This window comes from Acipenser ruthenus, chromosome 28, assembly GCF_902713425.1.
Source record: "Acipenser ruthenus chromosome 28, fAciRut3.2 maternal haplotype, whole genome shotgun sequence".
Lineage (NCBI taxonomy): Eukaryota > Metazoa > Chordata > Actinopteri > Acipenseriformes > Acipenseridae > Acipenser > Acipenser ruthenus.
Window position 1 is genome coordinate 25,110,124 of NC_081216.1, and position 22,113 is coordinate 25,132,236.

A 22,113-nucleotide genomic window follows, 5' to 3' on the forward strand; every position below is an offset into this window, starting at 1 on the left:
AACGACATCCGCAGTTTAAAAGAAAAATACCTTTGCGTGTCATCTGGGTTTAAATGCTTTATATCAAGGGCTTAAATTGGGCCTCTGAGGGACTGTGCATTAAAAAAAGGGGGATGAGTATTGCTGGGCTTGATCAAAGAAAGCTGCACACTGTTCAGGGCATCAGTAATATTTGTGTCAGATTTCTCAGTTTTCATGATGTATGTGCTTTGAACTTGAAAAGGTTGTTTTTAATCAAAGGTCAGAAAAGAAACATTCACCAGGCTTGTGATATGTGCTTGGTGAACAGCAGCTGCTGGTGGGAGGCTACTTAGAATGTCTGAAGTTGCATGAGAGGATCTGGTTTAATGGTTTGTTTCCCATTGCCCTGATCACCATGAGGTATAGTGCTGGGAAGAGCTAGTGCTGGTTTAGAATCCCAATTCGGTCACCGATTTGTTATGTGACCCAAGGAGTCCAGCTGTTCAAGTTTATTGCTACTACCAGATACGAGATTGATTCGATTTCAACAGCTGCTTTATGGATGAATAATGAGAGGTTCTGCTTTTGTACTGTAATGACACAGTATGTTGTACATCTCGTCCAGATATTTTGTATATTATAAAGATACACCCATAGATTAATCATAAAATCTGTGTCAGACTAAATAAACATACAAACAGTAGACAAAACAGACACTGAAAAAGACAAATGTTTGTCTACTGGAAGATTTTTCGTGCTTTCACTCATTATTAAGATAAGAACCAGACATTACTAATAAATCAGCAGGAGATCTTAGGATCCAGCCTGCTAACTCTGGGCCCCTTAATTGCTTTGTATTAGAACCTGGGAATGATAAATATGTCAAACTCTAAAGAAATAACCACAGAGTGCCTCGCCTGAGGACACCTGTGGGATTATGGTAATGGCTGGATTTCTACTCAAGCTTAACAGTCCTGACAATAAACAACGCTGTTTCGTAACTCCACTTGCCATTGTTTGTTTGGAGAGATAGCAGGGTCCTACTAAACACATCCTCATTATCTTCCATGGGGCTATTCATGGCTGAGTGTGCAGGAGGAAGTTGAGGCCTACCCCCTTAGGCCTTGTACTTTGCATTGCCATAGAAACGGTGAAGTGTTACATTAAACCCGTGATTTCTTCAAACCCAGTGATTTCAGAGTTTTTTTTACTCAATAAGGGATTCATCAACCCCCCCCCCATCCTCCTGAGAGACTTCCTGTGTCAAGATCACAATTTTTAGAAATGTTGTTTTGATCATAAGGGAGGCGGGGGACTGGACAGTATAATGGCTACTATGCATAGTATAATGACAGAGAATTTAGCCCTTAAATTTTTCAACATTCATAACTTATGGTAATATAACTGCATAGTTGGGCACAACAAAGTAGAAATGCAATTTCAAAAGATAGCATTGTGTTTCTCATACCTCCAAGGGTTATATTAATTTATAATTTGGGCACAGTGTGTACCACAGAGTTTGCCAGTTTCCCTGAGATAGAAAGTGTTTATGCTGAATGTGAGGTATTCTTCAGTTATTAATGCTGAATGATGTGTCTAAAATGAAGCTGTCGGGTAACTTATATAACTAAAACATATGGTGGTCTGGACTGCTCTCAGTAGAAAGGAATAGATTCATTATTGTTAACCCATTGCTGTCTGGTTTGCAGTGCTTCCTACCTGCTCCCCATTGGATTTCCACTGCGACAACGGGAAGTGTATCCGCCGTTCCTGGGTGTGCGATGGGGACAACGACTGTGAAGATGATTCGGATGAGCAAGATTGTCGTAAGTGATCGTTTTTACATTTCATCTTCAGTCTTTTCTTTCTTAACACTATGGACACCCCTTCGTAGGCGGCCCAATAATATGCAAGGGCTTGATATTAAACGGACATAAATAACTTCACGCACTCAGAAATGTGAAGGTAAAGCTTATGAGAAGCTAAGTCAAGTAAACAAGCCTGACGAGTTTCATATAGGTTTTACCTTACCAAACATGCCACCATGTGGTCTGAGTGCATATGTACAAGAGGTCATGACCCCTGTTGTAACTGCACCTGAATTAGGGGAATATTCTGGGTTTGACCTTTGCCCTCCTGTTTACTCACAACCCCTCCTCTGCCCGAGGAAGGCTCAGCAGGTGTTTGTTACTGAAGTAGGAGCCAGCTTGTGGAGGCATCCAAGAGTGTGCCTGTGAAGAAATAGTCTCCATAGTGACTGAAGCTTGTAGACTGTGAGTCCAGCAGTGTGGAAGGAATGCTTCTATTGCTGTCAACAGAGCTCTCTTCTTATCATACATCTCAATTAGAGCATCCAATAATCTGTTAGTTAATACATTTAAGTTGTGTGTTAATATTAATTATCCTTTCGTATAGCAATTTTTACACACTAAATCAGCTAACAAAACACTGGGCTGAGACAACCAGAACGTTCACTGTGGGACCCCCTGGTTTAAATCCAGACAGATCACTAAGTTAAAGCCATTCCCACTGTACCACCAGGCTAATAATAAGCTGATTTAACATAGTGTTAGAAACTGCCTAAGACCTTCAGCCAACACAAAACCACAGAGTCAATAAAAATTACAAACGTGTTGAAAAAGAAGAAAAGATGGAAACCCCTGTTTGTTCTCCTATTAGGTGTCTCATTTAGGGCTTTTTATTTCCAGCCCTTTTCATAAAACCCCTTAATTGGACCTTGGATTTCCTGGCAGAAGTAAGTGCTGTAAAAAGATAAAGACGAGATGGCTATCTGTGTTTTAAGAGCTTGGCTATCTGCATCAGCCATCTGCAGCAGGCTGGCCCACCTCAATCCACAAGGCTTTATGAGACACGTTCTGTGACTGGAGCGTAAATACATTGTATCTGTGTCAAGATGGTCTCTGTGTACTATGTATATGCCCCCCCCCCCATTCCCTTTCCCCCTAAAAAGGTTCAGTGCGTGATGGCTTATGCTTTCTTACTTCGACTGCATGTCCCAGTTGGGCGTGTTATCTGCTGAGCCTCTAACATCTTTAACACTGAGCTGCCACTTTTCATTTGGTTCAGCAATAGAACGGGTTGTCTGGCCTTGTATGGAAAACTTTCATTCAATGGAAATTCTCGACATTATGAGCTTAGGAGTGGAGGGACGTGTCTGACCCACATTTTATAAACCCAGACAGAAATGTACAGTAATGGGGATGCGGTGGGGGTCTGTCTGGCACCAGCCACTACTTTAATGTTTAATGTATTTGCACAGCCAGTATTATTTCTTGTTCTCTGTATTTTTATTATTTACTTGTATCTTTATATAAAAAGCCCCCACCCCCTCCCTTCGGTGTGACCTAAATTATTAAGCAAAACAGGCATGATGCATGATTGCTTTATGAGCCCTGAGTGTAGCCCTGTGGTCAAAACATTCGAGCTAAGAGCATGCAGTCTGGAGGAAGATGATATAGTTTGCCTTTAAATCGATGTTTCGAGTTAAAGAAAATAACAGTATGGGCTCTTTTGCAAATCCACTTCAGGATACCCTTGTTCATGCCACTGAACATCACTGTAATTGGGAGCATTTACAACAGTTAAACCTTAACGACCAAGCAAACGAATGGCTGGCGGTAAGCTCTGACCATTCTTTGCTCTGACTGGACAATGTCACCATGTTTGGCTGGGGGCTATAGGAACAGGAATGGCATATTTTGTATGTCAGGTATCTGAGTCAAGAACATGATCTGGGATTATAATGCACAGCTTAGCCCTTGGCATTTGGAACCAACACAAGGGTTAGTCTTGTTCTAAAGGTTTATTTCAAGGTCACAGGCAGCAGTTCCACCCTTTATTGTTTGAACTCCCAACAACAGCCTACCCTGAACAAAGAGAGACTGCTCCTTTATCAAGGCAGAGTTGGTCATTCTGGCATGCTGAATCTTGTATTAAAATTAACTTGCTCCTGGTGCCCTATACCAAGTGTGATCTTGCAATGGGTAACCGTGGTCATTTAGTGGTGGGAAATAAAGTGTAACCTATAATAAGCAGCATTGCTATTTTCATTTTTCTGAGATGCCAATCACAATCATTTTCTTTTTAGAACTTGATTTAACACATACTTGTGTACCAGTATTACACCTATACTATTGTAAAAAGCCAGCGTCTGCTCTCTAAATACCTCTTACTGTAGACATAAGAGTTTGGGGGCCCCGCTGGTATAATAACAAGTATTATAAATGCTTATTGACACTGCTGTTTCTTTTTTTTGGTTTGACAGTGTGGCTTCATTTGCAGTGCCTATGCGTCTCATTATGTACCATTTCAATAGTGGTCTAATTACCTTAAAGGAAATAAAGTAGTGTAATTACACATTGATCTTCTGTGTAGGAGGGGATCGTGCAAACCCCTGTGTGCTAATGACTCTCTCTCTTCCCCCATGTATATTGCAGCTATATGGTCAGTGTACAATCTCTCTTCCCCCCTGTGTGTATCGCAGCTATATGGCCAGTGTACACTCTCTCTCTCTCCCCCTGTGTGTATTGCAGCTATATGGCCAGTGTTCCCTGTCTCTCTCCCCCTGTGTGTATCGCAGCTATATGGCCAGTGTTCACTGTCTCTCTCCCCCTGTGTGTATCACAGCTCCCCGAGAGTGTGAAGAGGATGAGTTCCACTGCCAGAATGGATACTGTATCCGCAGCCTTTGGCACTGCGACGGAGACAATGACTGCGGAGACAACAGCGACGAGCAGTGTGGTGAGTAGCTGTCCCCAATGAAGCATATGGATGGCCATTGAACATCCCCGGAAACCTTTTATTCCTGAAACGTGGGCTGTTCATGATCCAGCACGCTGGTTCCTTTTAAATTAAAACCACTGAAACAAATGCGTGCTGTTCAAAACCTTTGAATAGATGTGAAAGGCTTTTCAGATTGTTGACATTGTATTATTATTATTATTTCATGGATTTTGACGGACAGCTTTGTCAAAAAGTAGTTCAATGTTAATGAGTTAATCTATTTCCCCCCTTGGAAAATGAACGCAACAGAGAGAAGCTGTCCCTCAGAAACAGCATCTGTTTCCAGTTGCATGACTGAGCCGTTATAAGAAGCTTTTTCTGAGATGTCAGAAGTCTGAACTGCAGGTTGTCTGAAGTCCTCCTCCATTGCTAATGGTGCAAAGATGCCTAAGCACAGAAACAGTTCAAGGACAACATTCCTTATAGCTTGTTAACAACTGGCTAGTTTCTTGTAAGCAGCAGTTAGTTTCAAATGCCATCCTTTGTTCCAAGTAAGATGACAACTTATGATCAGTTCTGCTACGCCAGCTCTCGTTTATTGAATTGACATGTTCTAATTGATTCCATCTGTGGAAAATAACATCAGAATGCACAGTGTCTCATTAAAATTGAGGCTGAAGTTGGCATCTCCGTCAGTCGGTTTGGAACTATGCTGCCATGATGTCACTCTCTGTTATTTTCTATAACCCACTAATCTTCTGCTTGTTTTTCCACGGAAATGCACTTCAGCCAGCCAGACCTTTTCCTATATACAGTTAAGCAGGTGGGATCAGCTTCTCTACAGCTGTTAAAATAGAGAAGATTGAAACGGACTTGACAACCACTTATCTTCAACTGACTTTTTACTGTTTCTTTCCCTGCCCCAAGGTTTCTGAGTGCATTTCCACCAGTATTCCCCATGTTGTGGTGTTTTCTTTCTAGTTTTGCATGTGTTCAGCAGAATTTCATCCTTCTGCATTGCGGGCAGGTGTGACCAAAGTTCCCCTTCATTGTCTTCAAATTTCAATCTGACTGACATTTGGTTTTAGTAATGCATTCTGTACAGATTAAAATATACATGTGTTTTTTTTTGTTTTTTTTTTACCATAGTGATGTGTTGAACAGTGTTGTTTTCTGCTACATGATAGCCCTTTAAGGAAAAGGAGACTTACCTTCAGAGGATAGCTTCTTTCTTGTATAAATATTTTAAATAAGTAAAAAGAACAGGAAGCTGAGAAGGTTTGACAGCATATCGTAGCCGATGAACATTTAAGCATCCAACACAGGCTAAAATAATTAAGGCCTGTAAAAATGTGCATTAATATTAATGTTTTTTGGGTCGAAGACATCCACATATACAGTATAGCTTGAAATGTCTTCTTAAGTAGAGATTTGGAGTGGTTTACAGTGTAACCCTTTAGTTCCTGAATGTCTTAAAACACTAGACCATCATCAGGTCTATATCAAAATAAATATTAGCCCACGTGGTTGTATCGGAAGCCTTTTTTTTTTTACGATCGTCTCTATTCCTTATTTTGTTAGACTTGAGGAAATGTTCAGACAAGGAGTTCCGGTGTACTGATGGAAGCTGTATTGCTGAACACTGGTACTGCGATGGAGACACAGATTGCAAAGACGGATCAGATGAGGAAAACTGCCGTAAGTAATGTTCTGGTGAATGTAAATAATAAACACCAGAAGTCAAGGTGCAGCATTAGGCATGGTTAAAAATAAAGTTTCACAATTGTTATATGGCTGTTATAACATGTTGTTTCTCTATTGGTGTTTCAATATGTTTGTTGTTTTAATTCTGTTTTTTTTCCCCCATTGGGACTCAACAGTAAAAACATTTCAGCAGGTAGACCAGGTTGCTTTTTTTTGTTTTAAAATATCCAATACAGATGGCTAAATAAAAAAAAGTATAACTGTTATAAAAACCCACCTGTATTCTTGCATGCATTATTCAGAAAAAGACAAAAGAACAAAAGAAGTGAAATCTGAAAAAAAACAGGATGCGTTGACAGAGCACTGGTGGCCCAATTAAATACTTTAGCACAGCCTCAGCTCTGTGCTGTCTGCAGCTGGATTGGTACAAGGAAGTCAAATGAATTTTCAGTGGCATTTTTGCCATTTTTTGTTTCAAGCCAAAAAAAATTCATGCCAAATTTTTTTTTTTTTTTTTTTTTTTTTAATATCCTTTTCCCATGCAGCTACCACTGCATGTCCCCACTAAGACTGCTAGGTTAAATTGTATTTGAAAGATTCTGTACATTTATTTGGAATGCTTCGAATTGCATTGTGTTACGATTGTGTAAAAATAAAAGATCTCTTATTGAGGTGCTTATCTTCAGTTGACAATTACAAGAGATCCCGGAACACTGCATTGGTTACCTGTTTTTATACTATATACTGTACTATAGTAGTTGATTTCAAGAAATATAAACAGACAAATAGTCGATGAGCTTGACTTTTTATTAGCCCCGGTATAGAAAGCGAGAGTTAAGGCTGACTTCTAACACTGGCAGTCTTAGTCTTCAAATAGCTAAGTCTCAGGAGGACTTCAAAGACGAGCTGAAACAGCTCTGTGCTGTCAGCTGGCTAAGGGCAGGCCTTTCATCTCCACAGATAAGGGCCTGTCTGGAGATGATAAGTATTGGCATGGAGCTTTGCAAATGAAAGCCCAGTGCTCATCACATGGAGGAATTGTTACATTTCTCTCTTCGGACGTCTGTATTCTAAACACCGAGGAAGGTTTTTTTTTTTTTCTACCAATGACTCTCTTCTGAACCAATTTCTTTTGGAATTCAGAAGCCAGCTGGAAATAGACTATGAATAATTTGTATCTTTGCATCAAACCAGGGCAACTGTTTTAACAGTTGTAAGTAATTCCAATGAGTCACAAAATTCACAGTTAAATGGTGTGATTAATATTCATATGTACTTAAGTGATAAATACCCAGGGCAGGTGGGATTACCAGAGAATATGGACCAATTTAGTAAACAGAAGGCCTAAAGCAAAAGCCTATTATCATATAGTCTTTAATCCTGGCGATTGCCGAAGTAGGAGGTACTGTTGTGATTATGTGAGGTTTAAAAATGCGGAATGTGGATTGTTTATCTATTTATTTATTTATTTGCTTGGTGTGTTATTGGCTTGTTTTGAGACACTGGTTCTAACATGTAAAGCTAGTTTAATCCCAATGCTGAGCTATAAGCATCGTAGAAATCTATCAGCCCTTTCAAACATAGTTTTAAGCAAACAATGAATGAAGGCAGAGGTGATTCTTTTTTTTTTTAAGTGGAATTCCAGACCTTGCTGATTTTAGTGGGGTTTGGAGACTGTGCCCTAAATGCACGATATTGAAATAGGCGGCTACCACAATCTGTATGCAAATCCTTTCTTTGCCCTTCTTAAAAGGGTCTGCACTGTGCCTTCACTTCTGAACTTCTATAGCTACAGTAAAGTTTCCATTCAGTCACCTTTTCTCTGCAAACAGCAGTTATAGGAACACAAAGCACAATAGGTAAATATTCGATTTCAAAGCGGACCCTTTCAAAGAAGGGAAGAGAAAAGGGTAAAAAAAAGAAAAGAAGAAAAAGTGCCTGAGCCTTTTGTTGTGTACAGGTGGTTTGTTTGGTGGTGCACAGATCATTTGCTTTTAATACATGCGATGTCTTTTAAATAAATAGCAGCTGAAGGGATCATAGAAGCCACTCCAAAACTTCAAAGGAATGGACAGGTTTTTATAGTGGTGGCTATCTCTACCTTTCATTAATGTAGACCTAGGAAAAGAAACATATTAATAATGCTTTTACAATTAATTTATTTATAATGCAACTGGGTATCAGAGGCCAGATTTTATTTCAGGAAATAAGAAGACAGTGCGCTTTCTTTTGGAGATTCCGCCGAGGGCAGTACATTGGGATAGCTTAGTCATTTCCTTTCCCCTGAAATGAAATAGTTCAGAAACTGGGATACAAACTCTGCACTTTATTGTTTTCAGTTTGGAACTTGGTTTATTTGTGATGAGTTGAGCAGTTGATATATATATATATATATATATATATATATATATATATATATATATATATATATATATATATATATATATATATATACACATATACAGTATACATATATATATATATATATATATATATATATATATATATATATATATATAATAATATTATATTTTTTTAAAGCCAATAACGAGCACTGTTAGCGCTGCAGTGGAAAATCCCAGTGGGCCGATGAAGTTAATGTAGGTTCTGATAGCTTTTCTTCTCCTCGCTCCCATAGCCTCTGATGTTCCCATGGTGACATGCAGCATGGAGGAGTTTCAGTGCTCGTATGGCCGCTGCATCCTCGATATCTACCACTGTGACGGCGATGACGACTGTGGTGACTGGTCAGATGAGTCTGATTGCTGTAAGCCTCTCACATGCACACATTCGCACAAAGCAAGCCTGGGGTCTACTACGATTGATACTGCTTTTAACACTGCATGAATGTTTACTTACGGACCACCAGTTCAGGAAGTTGGGGTGGGGAGAGAAATGTCAATTTTCTGCATAGAAAGCAGTATTTGACCTGAGTGGAGACCCAGAGCCCTGGACAGGATCCAGGTGCTCTGCTGTCAGCTGGTGTTCCAAAGCCTCTGCCGGCGCCATACAACCCAACACACCCAGGTCAAATTCCATCGCTGGACAGCTGTTTAAAATGATGGAATTGAAAGACTGTTGGTATGCAGCAAGTCCACTGCCAGGCACCTCACATTGTTAAAATGTGTACTCAACCACACTCTGAATCGTAACACTTCAAAATATATATTATTATTATTATTATTATTATTATTATTATTATTATTATTATTATTATTATTATTATTATTATATGTACAAATTGCCTGGTGACCTCCAGAAGTAATAACGCAATGAACTAAAACTGTGTGTTTATGGGATGGATAACTTTAAATATGCAGTAGTATCCAAGCTGAGGAATGGGAACAATGAAGCTGGTAATGTGTGTAAAACATTGGTATGAACCCATACCATATTATTACAGGAGGCTTGCCTTTCTTGGTCCTTTGCAAATAATGTACATTTTGATATGCATGTTTTATAAGGCAAGAGCAGGTGTTTCAGCGTTAATGTATTTAAACATGTCTGGGTGGTTATTTTAACCCTTGGTTTCTGGCATAGCTTTTTGCTGTTCGCTGCCTTTACCTGCTGATATAGTAAAGCGCTTTGCTGTAAAAAGGAACAGAGAAGATGAAAGCGTCTAAGTAACAGTTTGTACACCACTAATACAAAATAAATCAATGCACTGTAAAACTGACTCCTATTAAATATGGCAGCAACAAATTAAGTTTAATTATGTTGGAATAAAAAAAAAAAACTTCTGCCACAATGCCTTTTAATTAGCTTTGGTTGCTCGCAGTGCAGTCTTGAACCAGCTTACAAAGAAAAACTAAACCTGAACAATGCGGTCAATTCACATTCTTATCCTGAAGATGTTTCATCTTCAAAAAAGAGGAAACATTCCTTGGCTTAAGGCACTGTGCTGAAGAGACCATCAACGGCACTTTGTTTAAAGAAAACTGAATCTTTTCCTGGCTTGAACATATCGTAAAAATCTCACAAACTTGTTTTCATACTTAACACCTCAAGATTTGTCATCTATACCCTTTGTATACTGCACCTACCTGCATGAAAACGTCTGTGTGTGAGAATTAAAAGTTTCGGTCAGTAATCTTTGTGCTTTTAATTAGCCTTCTAAAAAGTTGCATGCATTTTACCATTTGTGGCTATGTGTTCCTTTTCTCTTGCTATTTTAAATTAATTACATATGTGGCCTATTAAGTCATTAATTAAATTAGACAATCAACATTTGCCTATTTTGACAATTTCCCAAGATGCTCAGTTACAGAGGTTCATATGCACAACAAATCAAAACAGAAGCAATAGGGTGTTATAATATATTTGCACACTACTGTATGTAGTTAGGTGGTAATGATGAAGTTAACAATACCGGTACTTGAATTATGTTGTGTTAATATGACAAACAGGGGCTTGTGATGGTGTGAGTTTAGAGTCTTGTGTTTCACATGGAGCACTAAGTTTATCCGAGTACTCTAGCTGTCACGTACTGACAGTTATTCATTGTCCCACAGCCTCTCACCAGCCCTGCAGATCTGGGGAGTTCATGTGCAGCAGCGGCCTGTGCATCAACGCTGGCTGGAGGTGTGATGGAGACTCTGACTGCGATGACCAGTCCGATGAGAAAAACTGCAGTAAGCTTGCTTTAATCTGTTCAGTTTTTAATTTACTGAATATGTAAAATGGCAAAGAGCTAGGATAAAACTAACACCCCATTTCCACTGTTTTCCAGCCACCTCCACTTGTACCACCGACCAGTTCCGCTGCAAGTCTGGGCGCTGTGTGCGGTTGTCATGGAGATGCGACGGGGAAGACGACTGCTCAGATAACAGCGACGAAGTAGGCTGTGAAAAAACAGGTAACCTCACTGCTAACATAAGACGCAGAACTTCTTACTAATGTATCATTTTGAATGTGTTTTTTTTTTTTTTTTTTTTTTTTTTTTAAATCTGAATTTAAACGACATACAATTATTTCAGAAATGCGTTCAACCTGAAGGACTGTTCGTTAGGTAAACTCCTGTGAACAGCCAGACATCTCTGGGTCTACTATCATAATAAGTGACACACATTGTTCTCTAATGGGCGTGGTTTTTTTTTGTTTTTTTTTTTTGCCCTGCTGTTTGTAACACCACGCTCCTTCCTCCCCCAGATTCTCCTCAGTGTGCTCCAGACCAGTTCCTGTGTAGGAATGGCCGCTGCATCGGTCAGAGGAAGGTGTGTAATGAGGTCAGCGACTGTGGCGATGGCAGCGATGAGAGCCCCCACCAGAACTGCCGTGAGTTGCTAGAGACAGAGGGAACTTGGTTCCGCATGTTTTATGGGACCTGGTTCAAATTCCCAGGTTTTGGAAGAATCGGCTTCGAGTAGGAACACATTTGTCATCTTTCTCAAATGGCAGCAAAACAAAAGACAGAGTACGCAATGCCAAGCATACTGAGGAATTGGTAGAAGGATGTACAAAGTAGAATAGAATCGTCCAGGAGTTGTATATCCCTTTCTGTCGTGAATTAAACATAAGATGATACAATTATACACACAGTGACTGAAGGGGATATGGGCCAAAAGTAATAATACAAAATTCAACAATATCATTCATTTTGTCACTGAATCATTATGCTCACAAGCCCATGTTTTTAGAAGGAAGAATTAAAGTGCCTTGCTTCCACATTCCAGTAACGACAGCTGCCTCTCCTCAGGTCCCAGGTCGAGTGAGGAGACTTGCAATGTGAACAATGGTGGCTGTGCTCAGAAATGCCAGATGGCTCGAGGACTGGTGCAGTGCACGTGTCACACTGGGTTCAGGCTGAAGGATGACGGGAGGTCATGTCAAGGTAAGCGAGGAATTTAAAAACAAAGTCAGAATACATTCCAAGCGAAAGATGAATGGCTGCAGAATAGGTATATAAATCCAAACTTGACATGTAGATACAGTTAGTTTAAGCCTTAAGATTATTTGTATTTTACTGCAGTGCTTGTTTGGGAAGGTCTAGTTTTTATTTTCCGCTGATGGATACATCTCTCTGTTGTCCCTCCCGCCTCTCCATACTCAGATGTGAATGAGTGTTCGGAAGAAGGCTACTGCAGTCAGGGCTGCACTAACACCGAGGGAGGTTTCCAGTGCTGGTGTGTGCACGGCTATGAACTCCGACCTGATAAACGCAGCTGCAAAGCATTAGGTAACTATCCAACTATTGACTTCATTGGAAAATGCGGTAACACTTAATATTCTCTAATTACTGTGTATTTACATAGTAGTTGCTTAGTAAATACATGTGTACTTACACATAATTACAATGTTATGATGCATAGTTACATTGTACTTAATATGTAAATCTGCTTGCACAATATAACCTTAACTCTTTTCTGATACAATCGTGTACTTACATATATCATGCAAAAATATGTACACATTAAATACATTGTAACTATGCATAATAACATTGTAAGTACCTACTATGTAAATACACCAAGTAACTATTATGGAAATACACAGTAATTAGAGACACTTAATGTAAAGTGCTACAGAAACGGCCATGTTCTGACATGCAGCTTGTTTCCTGATTCTCAGGACATTCAAATGCAAAAGTCCAGCTGCTTCTGTATTCACTGACAGTCCATAGAAAGATGGCACCCTGTCAGTAGAGCTGCAATGTAATTACCCTGTGTGTGTTCTCATGGCCATGACTTTCTTCCAGGGCCAGAGCCTGTTCTGCTGTTTGCCAACCGGATTGACATCCGACAAGTGCTTCCCCACCGCTCCGAGTACACGCTCCTGCTCAACAACCTGGAGAACGCCATCGCTCTGGACTTCCACCACAGCATGGAGCTGGTCTTCTGGTCGGACGTCACGCTGGACAGGATCATGAAGGCCAACTTGAACGGGAGCAATGTTGAGGAGGTGGTGTCGACAGGCCTTGAGAGTCCAGGTAGGAAAGAGATGGAGGGGCTTAACAGAAACAACAGTTAGTTAGTGGAGCCAATGCTTTAGCTCAGTCCTTGGACATGTGCTTGATATGAAAAGCCTCCTGGAAGTTTCTGAAAGGGTTTGTTTGTAATAAGTTATCAGGTTCTTCTCTGACTAAGTACGTTAAATTCCAGAGTAGTTCACTTATATGTTAGGCTATATTGCATGGAATACAACTCTAGACTTAGACCCCACCTAGAATACTGTCTGCAGTATTGGTCACCTTCATACAAAAGACAGCATTTCACTCGAAGGTAAAGAGAAGACACAACTTCAAATTTAGCACATAGAGGGCATACATGAAAGCCGAGAAAGTTTTTTACACAGAGGGTAAATAAATGCATGGAATGGGTGACGTAGTAGGATCTGAAATGCTGGGTACATTTAAAAAAGAATCAAAATAAAGACAAGATTATGTGCTTTTAAATTTGGTCCTACCAGTAGGGGAGAATGATGGGTCGAATTGCCTTTTCTCATTCCCAAATGTGTCTTGTGTTCTTATAAGCCTACTGTGAAAGTTACTTACTTTTACGACTTTGGTAACTCAAGATGACGTGTACTTGCACTGATGGCATCAATGGTTAACGTCGCTGCCTATCCTCAGGTGGTCTTGCAATTGACTGGATCCATGACAAGCTGTACTGGACAGACTCTGGCACATCTCGCATTGAGGTCGCCAACGTGGATGGCACTCACAGGATGGTGCTCCTGTGGCAAAACATGGAGAAACCACGAGCCATAGCTCTCCACCCAATCGAAGGGTAAGCCTCCAGTCTCAAAAAAAAAAAAAAGCATTCTTGTTCTTGGCCTGAATTGCAGCATCACATACTCTTCATACATAGCGTTCCTTTTTGTACAGGTGGCATTTTTTTAAAAATTTCTTTTAACCTTTATACGTTTCTAGGAAGATCTACTGGACTGACTGGGGCAACACTCCACGGATTGAGTACGCCAACATGGACGGCTCCAATCGCAGGATCATTGCTGACACCAACCTCTTTTGGCCAAACGGGCTCACTATCGACTACGCTGGCCACAAAATGTACTGGGTGGATGCCAAGCATCATGTGATCGAGCGAGCCGATCTGGATGGGAGCAACAGGAAAGCGGTCATCAGCCAAGGTAAGGTTTTAGTCTGGAGGCCAAGTATCAGCCTACAGTTTTTCAAGTGATGTAACAGCAACTTTTGAGCCTGTTTAGAATATTGTCGGTAAATAAGAAAGTGTTCACTTTTTGGTTTTATCTGGTTAAGTAAAGGATATGAATATGAATCAATTCTTTAAGGGGTTAGAAAGCAATTTCCTTCTGCTTGATAGATTTAAAACAAACAATACTGGTACAGTCGGTAGAAGAATAACCTTTTGTTTTATTTAGATGCATGTCTATCCAAAGGAAAGCAAGTTCTTTATGATATCTATATAGACAAAACTGTAAAATACCCATGCATCCTGTTGAATATTTTACATGAATGAGTTTAGAGAGAATGGTTGACCTATTTTGAAGTCTCTGCCTGTTGCTGTGGCCCCTCTTCGCTGACAGCACCATGTAAATAAGGTTTTGTTTCATGATTTATGTAATTCTGTGATGTGGGTTTTGGCTGACGCAATGCCGCAATCATTCACAGGTGGGTGCCTGTTTTCGATCTAACTCGTTTCTTCGGTTTAACGCAATTGAACTGCCACTCGCCTTGTCCTAGGGGCACTGATTTGTTAGGAATGGGAACGCTAACTGCTGAAACAAAACAGTTTCACTTTATAGATTATAGAAGCGTGCTGTTATTGTATGAGTGAGTTTTGCAGGGTCGGGGGTTTTGTTACCCGCTGAGCTTGTGATTTTTGGCTCCTTGAGTTGCTGTATACCATTAGATTCGGGGATGGGGTATTAAAAGATGGATTTATAATGATTTTTCTTTTAAGACAGAATGTTGATGTCCGTTCATAAAACCTGGTTCATAAAGGATTTATTAGCTTTATCTTCAAAGACATAGCGTTTCTCCTCAAGGTCACTTGTTCAGTTCCAGCTGGGATCTGTACTACATCTGGTCACTATTGGAAATAACTTCTGTCCGAAACCCTTTTGTTATTGGACAGCTGTCAGCTTCCCGCTACTGGTGACACCTTGAGAGGTGACACTAATTGGCATTTTTCTCTGCATTCTATCAGTCAAGATCGGGAAGGTTGCTTAACTACCCTATTATCCAGGTTATTGGCCTATAAGGGGCTCAAGTGATAGGCATTGGAAAGACACAAATCAGTGGGAAGCTGTCAATACGGCTGCACTGTGCCACAGCAGCTGTTTGAAGAATCGTCAGTGTTGCCAAAATGGCAGCTGAAATATATTGAAAGCAAGGAACATTCATTACTGGGCAAACTGCTATATAGTAGACTAGGGATATATCAGTGTACATATCAAGCGATTCAGCCTGCTGGTAGTTTAACTCGGGGTACTGAAGCATTGTGTTACTATTTTATCACTTTGAAGCATTGTGTTACTATTTTATGACTGTAACTGTCAAGTTCAATGTATGTACAGTACATATGCAAAGCAACACTATTCATTATTCATGAATTCTAAAATAAAATGTTATTCCGTTAAATGCCTAGGGGTTAATTTTAGATGCGTTTCTCTTAACCTCACTGTTTTTATCAGTTACTTGTCGAAGAGCACAACCAAATTGAAACCAGGTTTTAAAAGATCAGGAGAAATATTTCTGCCACTGTAACTCTCTCTCTCATGTGATTATTGCATGTTAGAAAGAGTCACTTTGATGTTGCTGGTACTGCAACATATTTAATGCTACCGGACACATTCTGTTTCTGTCTTAAAGAATACAACTATAAAGCCTTTTTTCTACAATGTAATAACACTGGACTGTGAAAGGCTTGAGAGATTTTTAGTTAAGACTAAACATGATGAATGTAACACAGAAGATACTGAAGCTGATCATTGAAAAAAAAATACTGATTCAGAGAGCAGGCAAGCAAGCATTTAAAAAAAAGTCTTTTCATTTTTTCAAATCAATTTATACAGCATTTTCTTTTTTATTTCTTTTTTTTATTAATACTTAAATTGACATGAAAAGTGATTCTCCCAGCTATTTATTGATTCCCATTTTCAAAAATCTAATTTTAGAAGCAGCTATTAGAAATCCTGAAGGGTTTATATTCCTTGAGGTCACATGCATACACACTGATTAAATTGATTTTTTTTTTTTGTATTGACTACACTTAATCATATTTAATCTAATTTTGTAATGGTTCTACAAAGCATACATAATGATAGCTACTGGTAGTTCTAATGTGGAATATGAAACTTTACTATTTCAAGTGTTCAGGTTTATCATTGTTACTTTATTAAGTTCTATATATATATATATATATATATATATATATATATATATATATATATATATATATATAATTACTATTCTAAAGACAGTAAAGGACCCTACATTCCTTGGAATATCACTGTCATTGTGATCATGTCGACAGCTATGTATTAGGAACCATGGTACTGGAATGAAAAGCAAACATCCACTACATCCAATCACTTTTTCACTAATACGTTATTATTGTAGACATGTAATTGTGTTGGAAGTCAAAAGGTTGACAGTCACTTTATAACAAATGGACTCAAATTACATGGTGCGGTTGGGCTCTGCTGACCTTGTGATGGTGCGCTTTACTAGAAGCTACTGCACACAGACAGTACACTAGGGTTTTGTGAATATGACTGTAACAAGCAGAGATTGCTTAGGCCTTGGACATGATGTGAAAAGTGAGATTGATTTTTTATTTTTTTTTCCTACTTCAGTTAGTGAGGGGTTTTACCTAGAACATGTGATCCTGTGCCTTTCTCACAATTCAGACTGCAACGTGATGTGGGTATTGTGTCAAAAGTAGGCCCATAAAAAAAATTGTAGTGTTAAGTTTGCTGCTTTTACAAATTGCTTCACTCAAGCCTTGCTTTGGATAAGGTAGTCTCACATGTGTTTCCAGCAGGCCCACCTTAATGCAGAGATCCCACTCAAGCCCACTGTTTGATTAGACAACATGCCGTACAAATGTGATGTGTGTTTTCAGCATGTATCCGTGACGGGAGCTGGAGGCCTGCCAGCCCCGTGTTTGATGTGGGAGGGGAGGGGTGCTCGGAAGCGCTGTGGAGCAGAACGCCCAGTGCTTGTTTGCAGAGGGAGTGTGCTCACCTGCACCTGTAGAGCAGGGAGCTTCAAGGGGCCCCCGAATCGGAGTGGAATACTCTCTGCAGCTGTCGCAGGCTGCCTGCTCGCACTCCACTGCTTCAGCTTGCAGAAAAGTAAAGAGGTGCTGCGTGAGAGTGAAAACGCCACCCGGAATGAGCATTGCAATCCTGTTGTAGTACCAGCTGGTTAAAAAGCTCTACTTTTGCAAACCTGCTGTCAAAATGAGTTGACGTAGACAAATCGTTTGGGTGCCGTTAAAAAGGCATAATATAATAACATTATTTTAAAAACTATTCATGTTGTTTTTAATGTATGTGGTTTATTTGTATGTATATACTGTAGGAACTGGAATTCTTCTTAATAGGAGCATCTAGATGACAATTGTACATCCATTGAGATTTAGTCGTATGCCAAATAGAAATAATAAAACTCATTTGCACTCAGTTTCTCTTTAGCTATTAGATGGACTCATGACTTCCCCTATCCATGTGATAAACCTGAATTGCTAAGTCACTGAAAGTGTGGTCTTGAGATGATTCTTGCCAGAAGACTAGGTGACTGACTTTAATATGAATTTTCATTTTGGTTTATTTTTAGGGTTGCCCCATCCCTTTGCCATCACTGTCTTTGAGGACAGTCTGTACTGGACTGACTGGCACACCAAGAGCATCAACAGTGCCAACAAGTTCACAGGCAAGAACCAGGAGATCATCCGCAACAAACTCCACTTCCCCATGGACATCCACACACTGCACCCACAGCGGCAGCCAGCGGGTACGTGTGGGGAGGGGCTGGAAGAAGAATGAGGCTTTGCTGCTAGGGATATGTTTTTACTCCACCAAAAACAAAATACACATTTCACATTCAAAGTAATTTAAGGTTTCTCAAATGTGACATTTTAAGTTTCTTGTTTCTTTCTGTTTTGGTACTTGGTACCCTTGAATTACATGCATAGAAAGCCATTGCAGGGGTTCTCTGTAATGAAATCTGTGACAGAGTGTTATTTATTTTTTATTTTTTTTAGGAGGGAGAAACCGCTGTGGGAACAACAATGGTGGTTGCAGCCACCTCTGCCTGCCCAGCAACAAAACATTCACCTGTACTTGTCCCACTGGCTTCCAGAAGATCGACAATTTCAACTGTGCTCAAAGTGAGTGGAGCTGTTCATGCCAATTGCTAGAATTTGTAAGGCAGCTGACACTTTTTCTCATTGTACATACAACTTGATGGTGAAATAAATCTTTAAAAAAAAAGAGATTTGCTATGTTTTAACTTCTATAAAACAATAAAGACCATTCAAAAGCACCTTTGCAAATCCTACTGTAATGTTAGACTTTCATGTCTGTAGAATCTTTCTTTATTTTTCAAGTTACCCTTGCTGTCTAGAGGTTTTCATATTTCAACGCTGTTTTTAATGGGTGTAGTTGAATTGCAGGGTTTGTGTGTTTGTGTTTTTTGTTTGTTTGTTATAAACATAGAAGAATGACAAGAGACCTTTGGCCTTTGATCAGGTCTTGACAAGTTCCTGCTTTTTGCCCGAAGGACGGACATCCGTCGGATCAGCTTCGACACAGAGGACAAGTCCGACGATGTCATCCCGCTGGCTGATGTGCGCAGCGCTGTGGCCCTGGACTGGGATTCCAAGGATGAGTACATCTACTGGAGCGACGTCACCACCGACTCTATTAACAGGGCCAAGTGGGACGGCTCCAGACAGCAGGTGAGACTTTCCCTGTCATGTACTGCTTAAATCAAGATTTCCCTCATACGTTGGCATCCTAGACGTTCTTAAAGTCTTACCTCGGAGTTTGCAATTGAGTGAAAGTTATGGGTGCATAACTTGCTTTGCCAATCATGGTCAGGTGTCTCTTGTCTGACAGCATTTTATTGTTTCTCGTTTATATTTGTATTACTCTATGTAATCTAATACAGATAACAGGTTTATAAATATACAGTAAATGCCAAGGTTATCTTCTTGTACAATGAAATGATCCAGAATAGAGTATTGGACAATAGAGGCATTGTGCTGTCATCTGGAATACTTGCTGTTCTGAATATTTTATTATGAAATGCATATAAGAAACAAAGAAACATCACCATTCTGCAAATGGAATCGATAAAAACCTCTAATGAATGACATCAGCTCAGCTAACGTGCTTGTCTACAGAAACTGATTGCAGCAATTTTAAATGTCATAATGAAAAACATTTTAAGAAAGGTCACAGGCTCCCTATATTTATTATGACTAGTCAAACCAAAATTGATATAGTTATTTTTATCTTTGATGAAAAAATATAGCCTCTTAAGAGAAGAAAGAAATAAGCAATGAAAGAATTTGGGGCAGATTATTTATATATGTTTTAAGACTTGGTTAACACTGAGCTGTAAAATGATTTAGACTAGATAATCTGATATCCTGCACATTCCTTTTTAAATAACATAGTGCCATCTACTGGCATTCGTGAAGCATGGCTACAGATCTGTAGCTCTTATTAGCACTTCATGCATATTACCTGGTCTCAGATATAAAATAAAAGGGGATTTAGAGTGATTTGTCTCAGTTAATTAATTATTTCACTTCTAATTGCTTTTTTATTAAATAGCTCTTAAACCTTTTTTTCATTATAATTTTTATTTATAAGGTCGTTGTGGATACCAGTCTGGAGAGTCCAGCCGGTCTTGCTTTTGACTGGGTGACCAGCAAACTCTACTGGACAGATGCAGGTACTAAATTACATTTGCATTCCAATTATGTCTGTGAAAGATGAAAATGCCCTGAAGTAAGTAATGCCATATATGGTCCTGTCCACACTACATAACCGATCTCGAGAACCGTACTCAAAAACGTTTGAATTAATTCAGCTCCTTGATTTCGGCATCTGATCACGTCGCTCCATGATCCACCATTTTACAACAAGCCTCAGAAATTGTATACAGTACAGCAGTATTGATAGTCGTTCTCAACTCCTTCAGACACATGTTCTGAATACTGTATTTGTAACGTCCACGCGCCAGAACATAACAGAAAGTATTTTGGGATATTGGAGGATACACAAGAAATCTAGTTTGGTATTACAGCATCCACATTTAAAGGCTACTAATACAGTTTTAAAGGCATAGTGTGGACAGGACCTATAGCTAATTATTTTTACAACATTTGATTTACTCCTGTTGAGGAAAGTTGCTTGTTGACTTTAAGTGTTTAAAGTTGACTTAAGAGAAAGAAAGAAACTTCACCTTGGTTGCTTGTCTTCTCAGGTACAGACAGGGTTGAAGTGTCCAATGCAGATGGCAGCATGAGGACTGTGCTGATCTGGGAGAACCTGGACAGACCCAGGGACATAGTAGTGGATCCCATTGGAGGGTAGGTACCTCTTGGTCATGAGGGCAATGTATGTATTGATTACAGCACTCTAAGTTAGTAACATGGTAACATTGCAGCCAACATTTACATACATTGAAACATTTCAAAACAAACTGCTGTCAAATATATCATGCTGATTTCTCCTAGGTAGTGTCCCAACCATGTGCTTTAATCCATGCTGGTTTCCTTTAGGTACATGTACTGGACAGACTGGGGAGCCAACCCCAAGATCGAGCGGGCAGGGATGGATGCCTCAAACCGCATTGTCATCATCTCCTCCAACCTGACCTGGCCCAATGGACTGGCGATTGACTATGAGACCGAGAGGCTGTACTGGGCAGATGCTGGCATGAAAACCATAGAGTTCTCCAACTTGGATGGCACTGACAGACAGGTAAAGGAATCCTGTACTGGCTACAAGCCAGCCTAATCCACAAGAATGTATGCAATGAATTAGTTGTAATGTTATAAGGAATGGTCTTTTGAGGGGGTTCTATTCTCCGGGGTTCTAGGCGTATTAGGTGCCGAGTGTTGCAGATTGTAGCTCCTTTTACTTTCCAAAACCCTTCTAGAATGTTCCGTGCTGACTGTGTATCTTGCAGGTGTTGATTGGAAGCCAGCTGCCCCACCCCTTTGGGCTGACTTTGTATCTGGACAAAATCTACTGGACAGACTGGCAGTCCAAGAGCATCCAGAGTGCTAATAAACTCAGTGGCCTGGGCCGAGTCACTCTGAGAGAGAACCTGGAGAACCTCATGGATATTCACATGTTTCACCGGCACAGGTCACCAGGTAAGCACACACACATCTGCGATTGGACAGATTGTGTCAGCTTCCTGAATATATTGGGGTTTATATTCTTTTTGGAACAGGGGGGAGGGGAAACCTGTGACTGAGGACAGTAAAAATGTTTTAATTGTTGTATGTTGCAGTGCCCACAGTGTGTAAAGTGAATAATGGAGGATGCAGTCACCTCTGTCTGCTGGCTCCCCTGCCCAAGGGCTCCAGCTGCGCCTGCCCAACAGGAATCAACCTCCAGTCTGATGGAAAGACCTGCGCTCACGGTAAGAGGTGGCCACAGGAACTGCCTGAAGTCTTGCTGGTTCCGTGAACTGTGCCCTGAGATGCACCTGCAGCAAGGACAATGCAGTGAATGCTGCAGCTGCTGCTGTGCTGT

General features: G+C 40.0%; 1 protein-coding gene across 3 annotated transcripts in view; it reads left to right on the forward strand.

Moving 5' to 3' along the window:
* Positions 1-22,113, forward strand: part of LOC117434572 (low-density lipoprotein receptor-related protein 4-like) — a 78,839-nt gene that overhangs the window by 46,539 nt on the left and 10,187 nt on the right. For all 3 annotated transcript variants that reach the window (XM_034057146.3, XM_034057147.3, XM_059003271.1), the window contains exons 3-22: positions 1,671-1,787; positions 4,609-4,722; positions 6,286-6,402; positions 9,047-9,175; positions 10,920-11,039; positions 11,138-11,263; positions 11,557-11,682; positions 12,104-12,238; positions 12,458-12,583; positions 13,103-13,333; positions 13,976-14,132; positions 14,276-14,493; positions 18,170-18,346; positions 18,597-18,722; positions 19,084-19,292; positions 20,215-20,296; positions 20,831-20,936; positions 21,129-21,330; positions 21,539-21,728; positions 21,869-22,000. In XM_034057146.3, coding sequence (XP_033913037.3) covers positions 1,671-1,787; positions 4,609-4,722; positions 6,286-6,402; positions 9,047-9,175; positions 10,920-11,039; positions 11,138-11,263; positions 11,557-11,682; positions 12,104-12,238; positions 12,458-12,583; positions 13,103-13,333; positions 13,976-14,132; positions 14,276-14,493; positions 18,170-18,346; positions 18,597-18,722; positions 19,084-19,292; positions 20,215-20,296; positions 20,831-20,936; positions 21,129-21,330; positions 21,539-21,728; positions 21,869-22,000 — 2,940 coding nt within the window. The remainder of the gene's footprint in view (positions 1-1,670; positions 1,788-4,608; positions 4,723-6,285; positions 6,403-9,046; positions 9,176-10,919; positions 11,040-11,137; positions 11,264-11,556; positions 11,683-12,103; positions 12,239-12,457; positions 12,584-13,102; positions 13,334-13,975; positions 14,133-14,275; positions 14,494-18,169; positions 18,347-18,596; positions 18,723-19,083; positions 19,293-20,214; positions 20,297-20,830; positions 20,937-21,128; positions 21,331-21,538; positions 21,729-21,868; positions 22,001-22,113) is intronic.